The sequence below is a fragment of the Moschus berezovskii genome, chromosome 6 (genome assembly GCF_049115385.1).
Source record: "Moschus berezovskii isolate FMDL1 chromosome 6, NW_MosBer_1.0, whole genome shotgun sequence".
NCBI lineage: Eukaryota > Metazoa > Chordata > Mammalia > Artiodactyla > Moschidae > Moschus > Moschus berezovskii.
In genome coordinates, this window is record NC_142465.1 from 89,257,235 (window position 1) to 89,274,214 (window position 16,980).

Consider the following 16,980-nt stretch of genomic DNA (forward strand, 5'->3'; position numbering starts at 1 on the left):
TGGTCTTGTTTCTGCTGACTGGATAGAGCTTTTCCATCTTTGGCTGCAAAGAATATAATCAATCTGATTTTGGTGTTGGCCATCTTTTGATGTCCATGTGTAGAGTCTTCTCTCGTGTTGTTGGAAGAGGGTGTTTGCTATGACCAGTGTGTTCTCTTGGCAGAAGTCTATTAGCCTTTGCCCTGCTTCATTCTGTGCTCCAAGGCCAAATTTGCCTGTTACTCCAGGTGTTTCTTGACTTCCTACTTTTGTATTCTGGTTCTCTATAATGACGGAGAAGGCAATGGCACCCCACTCCAGTACTCTTGCCCGGAAAATCCCATGGGCAGAGGAACCCATCTTTTTTGGGGGTTAGTTCTAGAAGGTTTTGTAGGTCTTCATAAAACCGTTCAACTTCAGCTTCTTCAGCGTTACTGGTCGGGGCATAGACTTGGATTACCATGATATTGAATGGTTTGCCTTGGAAACAAACAGAGATCATTCTGTCGTTTTTGAGATTGCATCCAAGTACTGCATTTCGGACTCTTGTTGACCATGATGGCTATTCCATTTCTTCTAAGGGATTCCTGCCCACAGTAGTAGATATAGTGGTCATCTGAGTTAAATTCACCCATTCCAGTCCATCTTAGTTCACTGATTCCTAGAATGTCGACATTCACTCTTGCCATCTCCTGTTTGACCTCCAATTTGCCTTGATTCATGTACCTACTACTCCAGGTTCCTATGCAATATTGCTCTTTATAGCATCCAACCTTGCTCCTATCACCAGTCCCGTTCATAAGTGGGTGTTGTTTTTGCTTTGGCTCCATCCCTTCATTCTTTCTGGAGTTATTTCTCCACTGATCTCCAGTAGCATACTGAGCACCCACCGATCTGGGGAGCTCATCTTTCAGTGTTCTATCTTTTGCCTTTTCATACTGTTCATGAGGTTCTCAAAGCAAGAATACTGAAGTGGTTTTCCATTCCCTTCTCCAGGGGACCACATTCTGTCAGACCTCTCCACCATGGCCCGTCTGTCTTGGGTGGCCCCACACGGCATGGCTTAGTTTCATTGAGTTAGACAGGGCTGTGGTCCGGGTGATCAGAGTGGCTAGTTATCTGTGATTGTGGTTTCAGTCTGTCTGCCCTCTGATGCCCTCTCTCTGTGCCGAACATCTTACTTGGGTTTCTCTTACCTTGGACGTGGAGTCTCTCTTCACGGCTGGTCCTTACCTTGGACACGGGGTAGCTCCTCTCGGCCACTCCTGTGCCATCTCAGCCACCACTCCATTGTATTTAATTTCTTTCAACAATGTTTTATAGTTTTCACGGTGTATGTTTTCTACTTCTTTTGTTACATGTGCTGTGCTGTGCTTAGTCGCTTAGTCACTCAGTCATGTCCGAATCTTTGTGATCCCATGGACTATAACCCAATAGGCTCCTCTGTCCATGGGGATTCTCCAGGCAAGAACACTAAAATGGGTTGCCATGGCCTTCTCCAGGGGATCTTCCCAACCCAAGGATCAAACCCAGATCTCCTGCAATGCAGGTGGACTCTTTACCATCTGAGCCACCAGGGAATCCCATGAATACTGGAGAGGGTAGCCTATCCCTTCTCCAGGGGATCTTTCTGATCCAGGAGTCTTCTGCATTGTTGGCAGATTCTTTACCAGCTGAGCTACCAGGGAAGCCCTTTGTTACATGTATTTTAAAGTATTTTATTCTTTAATGCTATTGTAAGTGGAATTTTTCTTAATTTTATTTTTAATTGCTCATAAAAGTATATAAAAATAAGAATGACTTCTGTATATTGATTTGTATTCTGCAACCTTGCTGAACTTGTTTATCCTAATAGTTTTTTAGCAGATTCTTTAGGATTTTCCACATAAAAGATCATGTCATTTGCTAAAAGCGATAGTTTTATTTCATTTCTGGTTTGGTTGCTTTTGATTTTATTTCTTTTGCTTGCCTGATTGCCCTTCGACAATGTTGAATAGAAATAGAAAGAGTGGACATCCTTCTTTTATGGAGATCTGACCTTAAGGAAAAAGTTTTCTGTTTTCTCCATTAAATATGATTTAAAAAAAAAAAATAGAGAAAGAGTCTTACCCTTATAGAGCTTACAGTCTAATAGAGGAAACAGGCAAGAGCAAGTATTTGCAAACTCTCACCTTTTGGGTTTTTATAGAGGCTTCATTGCCTAGACACAATTGATTAAATTATTGGCCATTGTGATTGAACTCAATCTCCAGCCCCTCCCACCTACCCAGAGGTCTGTGGGGTAGAAATGAAAGTTCTAACCTGATAATTACTTGGTTGGTTGCCTGGCAACCAGCCCCCATCCTTAGATGGGATTCAAAAGTCACCTAATTAACATAACAAAAGACATTGATCACTGTCATCACTTAGGCAGGCAATTCCAAGGGTTTTATTTTTTTTTTCTTTTTTATATATATATATATATTTTTTTTGATTTTACAATATTATATTGGTTGGTTTTGCCATACATTGACATGAATTCGCCCCAGGTGTACATGAGTTCCCCCTCCTGAACCCCCCTCTCACCTCCCTCCTCCCTTTATCCTCCCTCTGGGTCATCCCCGCACACCAGCCCCGAGTATCCTGTAACATGCATTGACCCTGAACTGCTGATTCGTTTCACATATGACAACATATATAGAAGCCAGTTCTGATTATGCTGATCATATGGCTGCTGTTAAGGTACTAGGGATAAATTAGAGAGCCAGGACAGCTTTTTCTTAGTCAAAACAGGAACTATTTTTTTAACCCCTAAAGCATCTAGTTTTAAAAATCTGAATCCATTTCCAATGGTGGCATCTCTTTTGCTGATGAAATATGAGGAGCAATTAGGTAGTTCTGTTGGTTAGTCAGCTGTCAAGATTGGTAGCATAATCATAGGTATTTTCACATACTCTTCTTATTCCTCAGTAAGGAAACATTTCACACTTCTTGGGTATGGGCCCCATGATACCAGGGTTTTTATATTTTCACATGGACAAGGAGGGATAGAAGCAGAATAGGGAAAGAGGTTTTTAGGATATATGAGTAAATATATTTTCTAACCTAGATTTAACTCTTTTAACATCAATTATTTCTATCCATCAATTTTCCATGTTAGAAAGTAAATTCCTAGGATAATATTAAAAAGAGTTTAATCAAAAGAGTTTGGAACAAATATTTTTTTTTATTAAATTTCGTGACTTAGAGGTATTCAACATTTCTTTGTCTCAGAATCACCTTTCCTAGTTCTAACAGGTTCAGAGGGCCAGAGAAATAAAACAACTATGATTACATCACCAATCTTGACAGTTGGTTTATCAGCTACACTAACTAGTTGCTCCTCGTATTTCATCAGCTAAAGAGATATCTCCCTTGAAAATGGATTAAGGGGACTTCCCTGGTGGGCCAGTGGTTAAGATTTTGCCTTCCGATGCAGGGGGCGCAGGTTCCATCCCTGGTTGGGGAATGAAGAGCCCACATGCTGCACAACACAGCCAAAAAATAAAAATAAATGAAATAACAATAAGAATATTAAAATAATTTTTAAAAGAAAATGGATTCAGATGTTTTAAAACCAGATGCTTTAGGGGTAAAACAATAGTAATTTCTATTTTGGTGAGAAAAAAGTGTTGGGCCTTTAATTTATCTCAGTGGTTAAGTGTTAGTCACTCAGTCGTGTCTGACCCTTTGCCACCCCATGGACTGTAGCCCACCAGGCTCCTCTGACCATGGGATTCTCAAGGCAAGAATACTGGAGTGGGTTGCCATTTCCTTCTCCAGGGGATCTTCCTGACCCAGGAATTGAACCTATGGATGATGAACAGTACCTATTCTATACCATATATATGGATATCCAAATATATGTATGCATATACATATGTACGGAGTTCCTGGTGCCTCAAATGGTAAAGAGTCTGCCTGCAATTTGGGAGACCCAATTTGATCTCTGGGTTGGTACGATCTCCCAGAAAAGGGAATGATTACCTACTCCATGGGGATCATGAAGAGTTGGACACAACTGAGTGACTAAAACTTTCACTTCACTTTCATGTATATGTATACTTTCAACTTCATAGACAATTCACAGCCTAAGGAGGAAACGCTTTGAAACTAAGATATATCATTGTTGCTTCTTTAAAAGAAAAATTTATTTTAGTTTTATAGTTTGAGTCAACTTATATATCACATATAATTTATAAATATCAAACAAACTCAAAAACAGTTTCACTTATTTGGATATTTCATTGAGCTAACTTTGGCCACCTCATGCGACGAGTTGACTCACTGGAAAAGACTCTAATGCTGGGAAAGGTTGGGGGCGGGAGGAGAAGGGGACGACAGAGAATGAGATGGCTGGATGGCATCACAGACTCTGTGGACATGAGTTTGAGTGAACTCCGAGAGTTGGTGATGGACAGGGAGGCCTTGCGTGCTGTGATTCATGGGGTCACAGAGAGTCGGACACGACTGAGCGACTGAACTGAACTGAACTGAATAAGCCTAAGGGTAGATCTTGATTGACTTATAGGTGAGTTTGATTAGCAAATATTCCTGAGACAAATCTTTGAAGAGCATTTTTATTACTTTGCTCTAGTGAATTCCAAGATTTCATGTTGTCATAACAGGCTGCACATAAAACCTTAGTACTGACTCAGCAAATGACAGCTGGGGGAACTGCTCAATATTGGTGCATAGTCTGAATTAGCTCTAGTCTACACCAATGGTAGTGAGTCTTCATTAGAATATTAAACAACTTTCTCGTTTATATGGTTTTGCATTAAACCAATTCACATATACATGTAATACATTGTATGATCAGTATCTCAAGTCACACTGAAAGCATATCCTATTTGTATTTGGTGACCAATCTTCATGAGCTTTCCTAAGGAAAAAAAAAAAAAAACTACAGAGTTGAGTAGTTTGTGTTGGGCATCATCTCACCTACCACTGTCACTGCTTTCCTAACCATGATGCACCTAAGTCCTCAAACTAAATCTGCTTGCCCAAAGGCACTACTATACCATTTCACTTACACCTGCCCTTCCATGTGCCGGGACCACTTTTCCTCCTCCTCTCTGGTGGCATTTAACTCCCATTTAAGGAAACGTCATGTTTTAGGAATTGAGGTTTGTCCACAGCAGTGTAAAAGTGATCAGCTAATCTTCCCAGTCTGTGTGTGTGTGTATGTGTACACACATGCAAAGGTGTGCTCTGTGACGTAAAGTGTTTGCACGGATGACCTGCTTCCTGTTTTACTCTGTGAGGTGGGAAAGGACAACCACCAATAATCAGGAAGGTGAACAGTGCAAGAAGCCTCTCAGGGAGTGAAGCTATGGCACCAGCAGGCAGGAGTCAGTCCACTGGGACTAGAGAATGGGTTCCCGCATCTCCTCTCTAATCCCAGTCTCCTACATGGGCTCCATTAAGACAGGATGGGGAGACCAGCACAGACCCCCAAATGCCCTATGCTCTTAGAATCTATTTTCTGAATGCAAGGGTACTTCCTAACGGGTCTCTGGAAGAGAAGCAACTGGTCCCAGGCAAAAGGTCAAAGAAAGAGAGGTTTGTTTTTACTTTCTATCTCCCTCATTGAGTTTTTTATCAGTTCAGTTCAGTCGCTCAGTCGTGTCCAACTCTTTGAGACCCCATGAATCACAGCACGCCAGGCCTCCCTGCCCATCACCAACTCCCGGAGTTCACTCAAACTCATGTCCATTGAGTCGGTGATGCCATCCAGCCATCTCATTCTCTGTCGTTCCCTTCTCCTCCTGCCCCAATCCCTCCCAGCATCAGAGTCTTTTCCAGTGAGTCAACTCGTCGCATGAAGTGGCCAAACTTTGGAGTTTCAGCTTTAGCATCAGTCCTTGCAATGAACACCCAGGATTGATCTCCTTTAGAATGGACTGGTTGGATCTCCTTGCAGTCCAAGGGACTCTCAAGAGTCTTCTCCAGCACCACAGTTCAAAAGCATCAATTCTTCATAGTCCAACTCTCACATCCATACATGACCACAGGAAAAACCATAGCCTTGACTAGACGGACCTTGGTTGGCAAAGTAATGTCTCTGCTTTTCAATATGCTATCTAGGTTGGTCATAACTTTCCTTCCAAGGAGTAAGTGCCTTTTAATTTCATGGCTGCAGTCAGCATCTGCAGTGATTTTGGAGCCCCAAAAAATAAAGTCAGCCACTGTTTCCCCATCTATTTCCCATGAAGTGATGGGACCAGATGCCATGGTCTTAGTTTTCTGAATGTTGAGCTTCAAGCAACCTTTTCACTCTCCTCTTTCACTTTCATCAAGAGGCTTTTGAGTTCCTCTTCACTTTCTGCCACAAGGGTGGTGTCATCTGCATATCTGAGGTTATTGATATTTCTCCCATCAATCTTGATTCCAGCTTGTGCTTCTTCCAGCGCAGCGTTCCTCATGATGTACTCTGCATAGAAGTTAAATAAGCAAGGTGACAATATACAGCCTTGACGTACTCCTTTTCCTATTTGGAACCAGTCTGTTGTTCCATGTCCAGTTCTAACTGTTGCTTCCTGACCTGCATACAGGTTTCTCAAGGGACAGGTCATAGACCTTCTCAACACATAATGGAAACAATGTATTACATCAATTCTAAAATGATTTTTTTCACAATATAACACCTCTGAAACTGAGATGCATCCTATAATCAATGGCAATTTACAGGATTGATGTTGCCTGGATTGAATTTCTTATATGAGCGTGTATTTCCACTAGGGTCACTACTGATCTGAGACTACTTTAAATTAGATTATCTCCCTGAATTGTTTGAAACGCACTGGAGGTGTGAATACAGATCTCATACCTATGTGAGTAAAGGTTATTGTTCAGCACCTCAGGAAAGAGTTTTCTTTTCTCTCTCCTACCAGGGCTGAGGTTGAAAACTGAAATTGTCCCTTAGGGATTCCAGCTTTATGCCAGGGTCTCTTATTAGATCCCTATCCTAGACTTTTTTCTTGGTAGTTGATAAAATAATGGCTTATCTTATAGTCAAAAGAATTTAAGAAATTTCATAGTAGAATTAAAAATGCTTGTCTCCAGGGAGAAGCATTTATTCCCAGTTTCTTACTTGAATTGAAAACTGAAATTGGTTGTCTCCAGGGACAAGCATTCTTCCCAGTTTCTTACTTCTGAGCAGCGACACTGCCTTCTTCAGGTCTTCACTTGTGTTTCAGAGCCTGCCAGACCTCTCAAAAAGAGCCAGGTAATCACCCTCCAAATGAATGATTCACTGTGCAGTTTGTGGATATAATGGGATTTGTTCACTTGTAATTTCATCAAGATATAATTTTTGAGCAAATATTGTTATAATGCTATATTTACCACTGTGGTGAATTTGTTCATTTGCTTTTGCAAATATTTATGAGGTTTTCTATTCTATGCATTGGGGAAGAAAAAAAGATGTCCAAGAAATGGCCCCTGACTTAAGGGAACTTTGAGTCTGTTATGATTGGATAAGGCATGTGCTAAATAACTGTAATGTAAAGTAATGTAGAAAGTGATAATACCAGAGGAAAGGAATGGAAAAGCTATCTCATGATATTCAGGAGAGAAAGAAATCATTTCTAGTCTGGGAGAATCAAAAAATACTTTATGGACGATATGAGTTATAGTATTAAGGGAGAAAGTAATAAGGATTATCATTTAAAATGCCTTGTGTACTTAGTCCTCAGTCATGTCTGACTCTTTGTGACCCCATGGACTATAGCCCTCCAGGCTCCTCTGGCCATGGGAGTCTCCAGGCAAGGATACTGGAGTGGGCTGCCAAGCCCTCCTCTTTGCCATGCCTCCTCCTCCTTTAGTTACATTATTTTATGTAGTCTTCTATGAAATCAATGTAAATTCCATTTTACAGCCAGAAAACTGGTTTTGAAAACAAAATAGCTTTTTAGAGGCATAAGCCTTCTTGGGAAGGGTGATGCTTATCTGTGGGAACAGTCGGAACAAAGGCAAGGATGTGGGAAAGCCAGGGGCACATGCACAGATACTACACAGATCATTGGAAGCATAAAGGCAAGTGACAAGAGAGATAAAACTGAGTGCTTTGTTTTAGCTACATAATGAAGGAATCAATGAGAGTTGTCATGGAGATAGAATAAAATAGCCTGGTGGATGGTTTACTGAAGTTCTAACAAAGGAGGAAAGTGAAAGTGAAGTTGCTCAGTCGCATCTAACTCTGCGAGTCCATGGACTGTAGCCTACCAGGCTCCTACATCGATGGGCTTTTCCAGGCAAGAATACTGGAGTGGGTTGCCATTTCCTTCTCCAGGAGATCTTCCCGACCCAGGGATTGAACCTGGGTCTCCTGCATTGTAGGCAGACACTTTACCATCTGAGTCACCAGGGAAGTCCCTAACAGTGGAGGAATAGTTGTCAAAGATGAGGCAGTGATTTGGGGTCTGAGTGTCTAGGAGAAAGTAATACTAGAAGAAATAGTGAGCACAAGAGAATATGGACATTAAGGTCCTGTCCTAATAAGCTTTTTAAGTATCCCAATACTGTCTGTGCCAGTGATAAGAGTTTAGGAGAAAGGGCCAAGCAATTGTAGGATGTAATCAATGGTAAGGCTAGTGCCCATGGAGGGATAATCTTAGACCAGAGTGCTTCAAACTCAAATATGGTTCAGTGAGGTACCATGATATACAAAGAGTGATCCTCATACATGGACCTTGTTGACTCATGAAGTACAGGGAGACTCATTATCATCAAAGAAGACCTTTCAGTGCCCAATGAGAGAGACTGAGAGCAAATCTGAACCACAAGGAAAAGGACTGATTTATGCTAAAGGGGGCTTCTCTGGTAGCTTAGCTGGTAAAAAAATCTGCCTGTAATGCAGGAAGCCCTGGTTCAATTCCTGGATCAGGAAGATCCCCTGGAGAAGGGATAGGCTACCCACTCCAGTATTCTTGGGCTACCCTGGTGGCTCAGATGGTAAAGAATCCACCTTCAATGTGGGAGACCTGGGTTTGATCCCTGGGTTGGGAAGATGCATGGCAACCCACTTCAGTGTTATTGCCTGGTGAATCCCCATGGACAGAGGAGCCTGGTGGGCTACAGTCCATGGGGTCGCAAAGAGTCGAACACGACTGAGAGACTGAGCACAGCACACCACAACATACTAAAAGCATTGATCGAAACCAGTTCTGCCTCCACTGCTAGTCACCAGTTTCCTAGGGTACGAAGTTGACTTTTAATCCCCATTCTATCATTAGACAAACTAGCATAAAAATTGGGCATCAGAGATTTAGATGGAAGGATCAGCTAAAGAGTCTTCTGGCTGGAGCTTTGTGGTCTTTCAGTGGATGACTGAAATGTTATATTCTCCACTGCTCTAGGGATCTGTTAATTTCAAAGCACCCTTACATCAGGCATGAAGAAGTCAAAGGATTACATTACTTCTAGTCCATGTTTGTTTACAGAGAAGGTAATTGATATCTACTGCCAACCTGAGTTCTCATTTATTCTAAATATATATATATATATATATATATTTTATTTTTGACTGCGCTTTGTTTCGGTCTTTGTTGCTGTGCATGGGCCTTCTCTAGTTGTGGAGAGCGGGGGATACTCTCTAATCAAGGTGTATGGACTTCTTGTGGTAGCTTGTCTTGTTGCAGAGTGTGGGCTCTAGGCACATGGCTTCAGTAGTTGCGGCTCCCAGGCTTCAGTAGTCGCGGCTCCCAGGCTTCAGTAGTCGCAGCTCCCAGGCTCCAGAGCGCAGGCTTGGCAATTGTGGCACTTGGGCTTAGTTGCCCCATGGCATGTGGGATATTCCCAGACTAGGGATCAAACCGGTGTCCCCTGCATTGCAAAGCAGATTCTTAACCACTGGACCACCAGGGAAGCCCTCATTAATTCTAGGAGAATTACAGGTAGCTTGAGTAGGGTTGGAAAAATCTGAAACCAGCAGTAGGCAGTTGAAATTGCTCGATTAGTTTAAGAGGAGAGCATAAACAAGAGATTTTAAAGTCGTGAAGATAAAATGTGTGTGTGCTCAGTAGTGTCCAGCTCTTTGAGACTCCCTGGACTGTAGCTTGCCAGGATCCTCTGTCTGTGTAATTTTTCCAGGCAAGAATACTGGAGCAGGTTGCCATTTCCTCCTCCAGGGGATCTTCCTGACCCAGGGATTGAACCTGAGTCTTTTGCATCTTCTGCATTGGCAGGCAGATTCTTTACCACTGCACTACCTGGGAAGCCCCTAAATAGATACAATGGTTGCAGGTAATTTTTTTTTAAGTGAAATTGTTGAAGGAAATAGGAAAGGGAAAAAGCAAACAGAGGGAAGATCCAAGGACTGACACAAAGGGATCCTCTGAGCGTGGAGAAAAAGAGGAGGAAGGGGAGTTGGACAAGAATTTGGAGAGAAGGAGGACAGGAGAGAATGACAGATGTCATAGAGAAACAGAGAAGGAATAAAACCATTAGATGGTCTACTAGGAGGTCACTGTGACCCCTAAAAGCAAGCATGATTTACGCATGAGTGGACAAATCAGACCACAGTGGATGTAACATGAGTGAGCAGTAAGGAAATGACAGCAATATAGATTTTTCCCCTCAAAGATACTTGTCTATGGTAGGAAGGAGGGAAGGAGAGGTGGGGAATGAATTCTGAGCATAGAAACTCAGAGTTGAGAGAAGTTCTTTTTGATTTTCAAATCTTTGAAGTGTTGTCTTTGAAAAGAATTTTCTCTAATCTTCAGTGTCTTATTGCTTCTATTTTAGGCCGTGGGATTACAGTCAGAGGGTCCTGGATTCAGTTTATGCTGCTGTGTACTAGCTTTACCTTTTCCATGGAGCATAAGGTGTATGATTTTGACACATTACTTAATCATACTTATTTCACATGCAGGTGAACATTACACTTTGTTTACTTGGTGATCCTTCTTCCCAGGAGAAGGTCTGATTAAATCAGTTGTCATCATTCAATGAAGCACAACACTTCTGCAGAGAATAGTTCACCAAGATCTTCTCAGAGGTGCTGCTAATCTATGTGCACAAGGTTTTTACAAGATAAATGATTATGAGTCTAGAATCATAATACCACCTTATACACGCATTTTTCTTTAAATATTTACAAAGAACTTTCACAGGCATTTTCTAATTAAATTTTCATAACACACTTTCTGAAAACAGAAAGAGTGAAGTAACTAAAAAAAAAAAAAACTAGATAATGAGACCAAATTAAAAATTGCCAAATAGCAAAATAAATTGAATCTCACCTTGAATTTGTCAGTTCAGTTCAGTTCAGTTCAGTCGCTCAGTTGTGTCCGACTCTTTGTGACCCCATGAATCACAGCACGCCAGGCCTCCCTGTCCATCACCAACTCCCGGAGTTCACTCAAACTCATGTCCACAGAGTCGGTGATGCCATCCAGCCATCTCATTCTCGGTCGTCCCCTTCTCCTCCTGCCCCCAACCTTTCCCAGCATCAGTCTTTTCCAGTGAGTCAACTCGTCGCATGAGGTGGCCAAAGTATTGCAGTTTCAGCTTTAGCATCAGTCCTTCCAATGAACACCCAGGATTGATCTCCTTTAGAATGGACTGGTTGCATCTCCTTGCAGTCCAAGGGACTCTCAAGAGTCTTCTCCAACACCACAGTTCAAAAGCATCAATTCTTCGGCGATCAGCTTTCTTCACAGTCCAACTCTCACATCCATACATGACCAGGGGAAAAACCATAGCCTTGACTAGACGGACCTTTGTTGGCAAAGTAATGTTTAATATACTATCAAGGTTGGTCATAACTTTCCTTCCAAGGAGAAGGCGTCTTTTAATTTCATGGCTGCAGTCAGCATCTGCAGTGATTTTGGAGCCCCCCAAAATAAAGTCTGACACTGTTTCCACTGTTTCTCCATCTATTTCCCATGAAGTGATGGGACCAGATGCCATGATCTTTGTTTTCTGAATGTTGAGCTTCAAGCCAACCTTTTCACTCTCCTCTTTCACTTTCATCAAGAGTCATGGAACCTATAAGCTGTAGGACCAGTTCTTTTGTCTAAGCACAATACCAAAGGGAATATTTCTTTTGTGACTCCAATATATATCGTAAAGAGTTGAGCCAAAAGACATACAAATATTTTATTTAAACAATATGAGAATCAGGATTTAGTAAGGGCTGCCCAGGTAATCTGGACTAATTCTCCTACTGAAAACAAAAGGGGAAATGTAATAGAAGTAAAGACACCAAAATGCTATCAAGTCAATCAAGCGTTATGATTCCTAGACCCTGAAGAATGAAAAGACCCAGAAAGATAACCAATCTGTAAAGTCAGATTTGCCCTAAATTTGTCAGGATATTTTAGGAAGACTTGGTTGAGAGAATAAACAGAGATTTTACAGACTTATGGATACAGGGGACAAAAATTGGAATTCAAGGTCCAACAAAGAGAATAACTAGTAACGTCTCCCTCCAGATTCTTGTTGGAACCTTGAAAGTCCAACCTAAGAATAAGAATAGACCAGACAGAGAGTGGCCTTCACTGAAACCAAAACCTAGCTCCAAACCGTCGTAAGTCCTAATTGAATTAATTAAGTTACATGGACTTTCTGTGCCCCCAGCCACCAATTAGATATTCTCTAAAGGAATATATCATCTTAGGTCTAAATTAGATCTATAATTTTTTCATAAACTATGATTGTTAATCAAGAATATTCAGAAATATGAGGAAACAAGACAGGTGCCTAACACTAAGAAATAATAGATATAAGGAACTTACACTACTCAATAGGGAAAGATATATATGGTTGTTATTTATTTGCTGACTTGTGTCTGACTCTTTTGTGACTGGAGGCCACCAGGCTCCTCTATACATGGGGTTTTCTGAGCAAGAATACTGGAGTGGGTTGCCCTTTCCTTCCTTGGTGGTTCAGACAGTAAAGAGTCTGCCTGCAATGCAGGAGTGTTGGGTTCAATCCCTGGTTCAGGAAAATCCCCTGGAGAAAGGAATGGCTACCCACTCCAGTATTCTTGTCTGGAGAATCCCATGAGCAGAGGAGCCTGGCGGATTATACTCCATTGGGTCACAAAGAGATGGACACAACTGAATGACTAACACTTTCACTTTTTCTTTCTCCAATACACACACACACACACACACACACATAGATATAATCTAGTAAAAAAAAAAAAAAGGGCAAAGGACCTGAATAAACATTTTCCCAAAGAAGACATCCAGATGGCCAAGAGGCATGTGAAAAGATGCTCAACATCACTAATCCATCGGAGAAATGCAAATCAAAACCACAATGAGATATCACTTCATAGCTGGAGATGGTTTTTGTCAAAAAGACAATCAATAACAAGTGTTAGTGAAGATGTTAGGGAAAGGGAATCCTTTCACACTGTTGGTAGGAATGTAAAATAGAGACAAAATCTACAAAAAATGATGAATCTTCACTGTCTGTAATTTTTATAAGTAGGAAAAAATCAGTGAGGATAAAAATAACAGAATTATTGCTGTTACTTTGAGACATATAAAACCCTATACTCAACAAATTCAGAATATGCACTTTTTTCAAAAGCAATAAAGAAACTTTATAAAAATGGACCATATGCTTTCCACGAGGTAATAAAATTGCAAATAAATTATTCAAAGTATGAACTCTGGACACAGAGGGATTTAATTAAAACTTACTAACAAAAAATAACTTGAAAATCTTTATATTTTTGGAAATTAAGCAACAGCTATCTAAAAAACTATGTAAATTAAAAAATACATATTTAAATAAATGATAATAAAAATACTGAATAGTAACATTTATGGAATAAAGTTCTGCCTATATTCGAAAATAAAAACATGATGTAACTATCTGACTATCCATCTCAAGTATTCAAAAAAATAATAGAAAACTGAACCCAAAGAAAACTTAAAAATGCATAATGAAGAGAATCAAAATCTTGGTTCTTTTAAAAGACTGAGCAAATTAATGAGGGGAAAAATATATAGAAGAGCCAAATAACCAGTATCAGTAATGAAAAGGAGATAACATCATGGATTCCACCAACATCAAAAAGACTATAGGAAAGCACAGCTTACCAGAAATCAATGAAGAAGAAATAGAAAATATAATCAGCCCTATAACTATTACTGCCCAGAAACTAAAGTCCAGAACCAGAATATTTAATGAATAAATTCTACACAGGACATAAGGAAATCATAATGCCAATCCTGAGCAATGGAAAAAGAGAAATCATTTACCAACTTGTTTTAAGAGACCAACATAATCTTTCTTTTCTTTTTTTGGACAAGGTAATGGCTATGATTCCCTGTGTTGTACAATGTATTATTGATGCTTATTTATTTTATACATAGTAGTTTTTATCTTTTAACCCCATTCCCCTAACTTGCCCCTCCCTCTTCCCCACTGGTAACCACTAGTTTGTTTTCTAAATCAGTGAGTCTGTTTCTGTTTTGCTACATACATTCATTTGTATTTTTTTTAGATTCCACATATAGGTAATATTGTATCCCAACTCAGGGATCAAACCAGGTCTCCTGCATTGCACACAGACTTCTGCATTGCAGGTGGATTCTTTACTGACTGAACTATGAGGGAAGCTCATTATGACTGAGTGTGTGTATATGTGTGTGTGTGTGTGTGTGTGTGTGTGTGTGTCTCTATATATAAAACTCATCTTCTTTATCCATTCATCCATTCTTGGACACTTGAGTTACTTTCATATATTGGCTATTGTAAGTAGTGCTGCTAGGAACATTGGGATGCACGTATTCTTACAAATCAGTGTTTTCGTCTTTTTCAGATACATACCCAGGAGTGGAATTTCTGGATCATCTGATAGTTCTATTTTTAGTTTTTTGAGAACCCTCCATATGGTTTTCCACAGTGACTGAACCAATTTACGTTCCCCACCAACAGTGTACGGGTGTTCCCTTTTCCCCCACATCCTTCCCAACATTTGTTATCTGTAAACTTTTTAATGATAGTCATTCTTACAGGTGTGATACAATAGCTCATTGTGGATTTGATTTGCATCTCTCTAATAATTAGCAGTATTGAGCATCTTTTCAAGTACCTGTTAGCCATCTGTATGTATTCTTTGGAAAAATATCTGTTCAGGTCTTCTGCCCATTTTTATTGGGTTATTTGTATTTTGATTTTGAGTTGTATGAGCTGTTTGTATATTTTTGGATATTAACACTTTGTTCATTGTCATTTGTGAATATTTTCTCCCATTCTATAGGTTGTATTTTCATTTTTTTCATGGTTTCTTTTCCTGAGTAAAAGTTTAAAGTTTAATGAAGTTCCATTTGTTTATTTTTGCTTTTATTTCAGAGACCAACATAACCTTCATACCAAAACTTGACAAGACTATTACCAGAAAGGAAGATTACAGGTAATCCATTCTTTCCAAATTGATCCATACAGTCAGTGCAACCCCAAACAAAATCTAAGCTGGTATTTTTACAATTGACAAAGTGAAAGTAAAAGTCGCTCAGTTGTGTCCAACTCTTTGTGACTCCATGGGCTATTCTATACAGTCCATGGAATTCTCCAGGCCAGAATACTGGAGTGGGGAGCCTTTCCCTTCTCCAGGGGATCTTCCCAACCGAGGATCGAACCCAGGTCTCCCTCACTGCAGGCGGATTCATCACCAGCTGAGCCACAAGGGAAACCCATAATTGACAAGATTACGCTAAAAATTCACATGGAAATCAAAGAATCTAGAGTGGTCATGATACTATTAAATTTTTTGGAAGACCTGTATACAATACTGGGACTTCGCAAGTGGTTCAGTGGTAAAGAATCTGCCTGCCGATGTAGGAGATGAGGGAAGATCGCCTGGAGAAGGAAATGGTAACCCACTCCAGTATTCTTTCCTAGGAAATCCCATGGACAGAGGCGCCTGGCAGGCTACAGTCCATGGGGGTCTCAAAGAGTAGGACACAACTTAGCGACTAAAACAACAACACGAAGTATACTACAAAGTTACCTTAATTAAGACAGTGTGGCAATGGGACAAGGATAGACAAATATACTCATAAAATGCATCTTTCAGAGAGTGAAAAGATAAATTATAATCTGAGAGAATGTATTTGTAATATCAGTTCAGTTCAGTCACTCAGTCGTGTCCGACTCTTTGCGACCCCATGAATCACAGCACGCCAGGCCTCCCTGTCCATCACCAACTCCCGGAGTTCATTCAAACTCATGTCCATCGAGTTGGTGATGCAATCCAGCCATTTCATTCTCTGTCGTCCCCGTCTCCTCCTGCCCCCAATTCTTCCCAGCATCAGAGTCTTTTCCAGTGAGTCAACTCTTTGCATGAGGTGGCCAAAGTATTGGAGTTTCAGGTTTAGCATCAGTCCTTCCAATGAACACCCAGGATTGATCTCCTTTAGAATGGACTGGTTGGATCTCCTTGCAGTCCAAGGGACTCTCAAGAGTCTTCTCCAGCACCACAGTTCAAAAGCATCAATTCTTCGGCGATCAGCTTTCTTCACAGTCCAACTCTCACATCCATACATGACCACGGGAAAAACCATAGCCTTGACTAGGCGAACCTTGGTTGGCAAAATAATGTCTCTGCTTTTTAATATGCTATCTAGGTTGGTCATAACTTTCCTTCCGAGGAGTAAGCATCTTTTACTTTCCTGGCTGCAATCAATATCTGCAGTCTGACACTGTTTCCACTGTTTCCCATCTATTTCCCATGAAGTGATGGGACTAGATGCCATGATCTTAGTTTTCTGAATGCTGGGCTTCAAGCCAACCTTTCACTCTCCTCTTTCACTTTCATCAAGAGGCTTTTGAGTTCCTCTTCACTTTCTACCGCACAATTGCACTCATCTCACACGCTAGTAAAGTCATGCTCAAAATTCTCCAAGCCAGGCTTCAGAAATATGTGAACCGTGAACTTCCAGATGTTCAAGCAGGTTTTAGAAAAGGCAGATGAACCAGAGATCAAATTGCCAACATCCGCTGGATCATGGAGAA

General features: G+C 40.6%; 1 protein-coding gene across 1 annotated transcript in view; it reads left to right on the forward strand.

Annotated features, from left to right (window-relative positions):
- LMNTD1 (lamin tail domain containing 1) overlaps positions 1-16,980 on the forward strand; it is a 112,635-nt gene that overhangs the window by 9,209 nt on the left and 86,446 nt on the right. Inside the window, exon 2 of the mRNA XM_088837034.1 lies at positions 7,126-7,228. Within this exon, the coding sequence (XP_088693160.1) occupies positions 7,126-7,228 (103 nt within the window). The remainder of the gene's footprint in view (positions 1-7,125; positions 7,229-16,980) is intronic.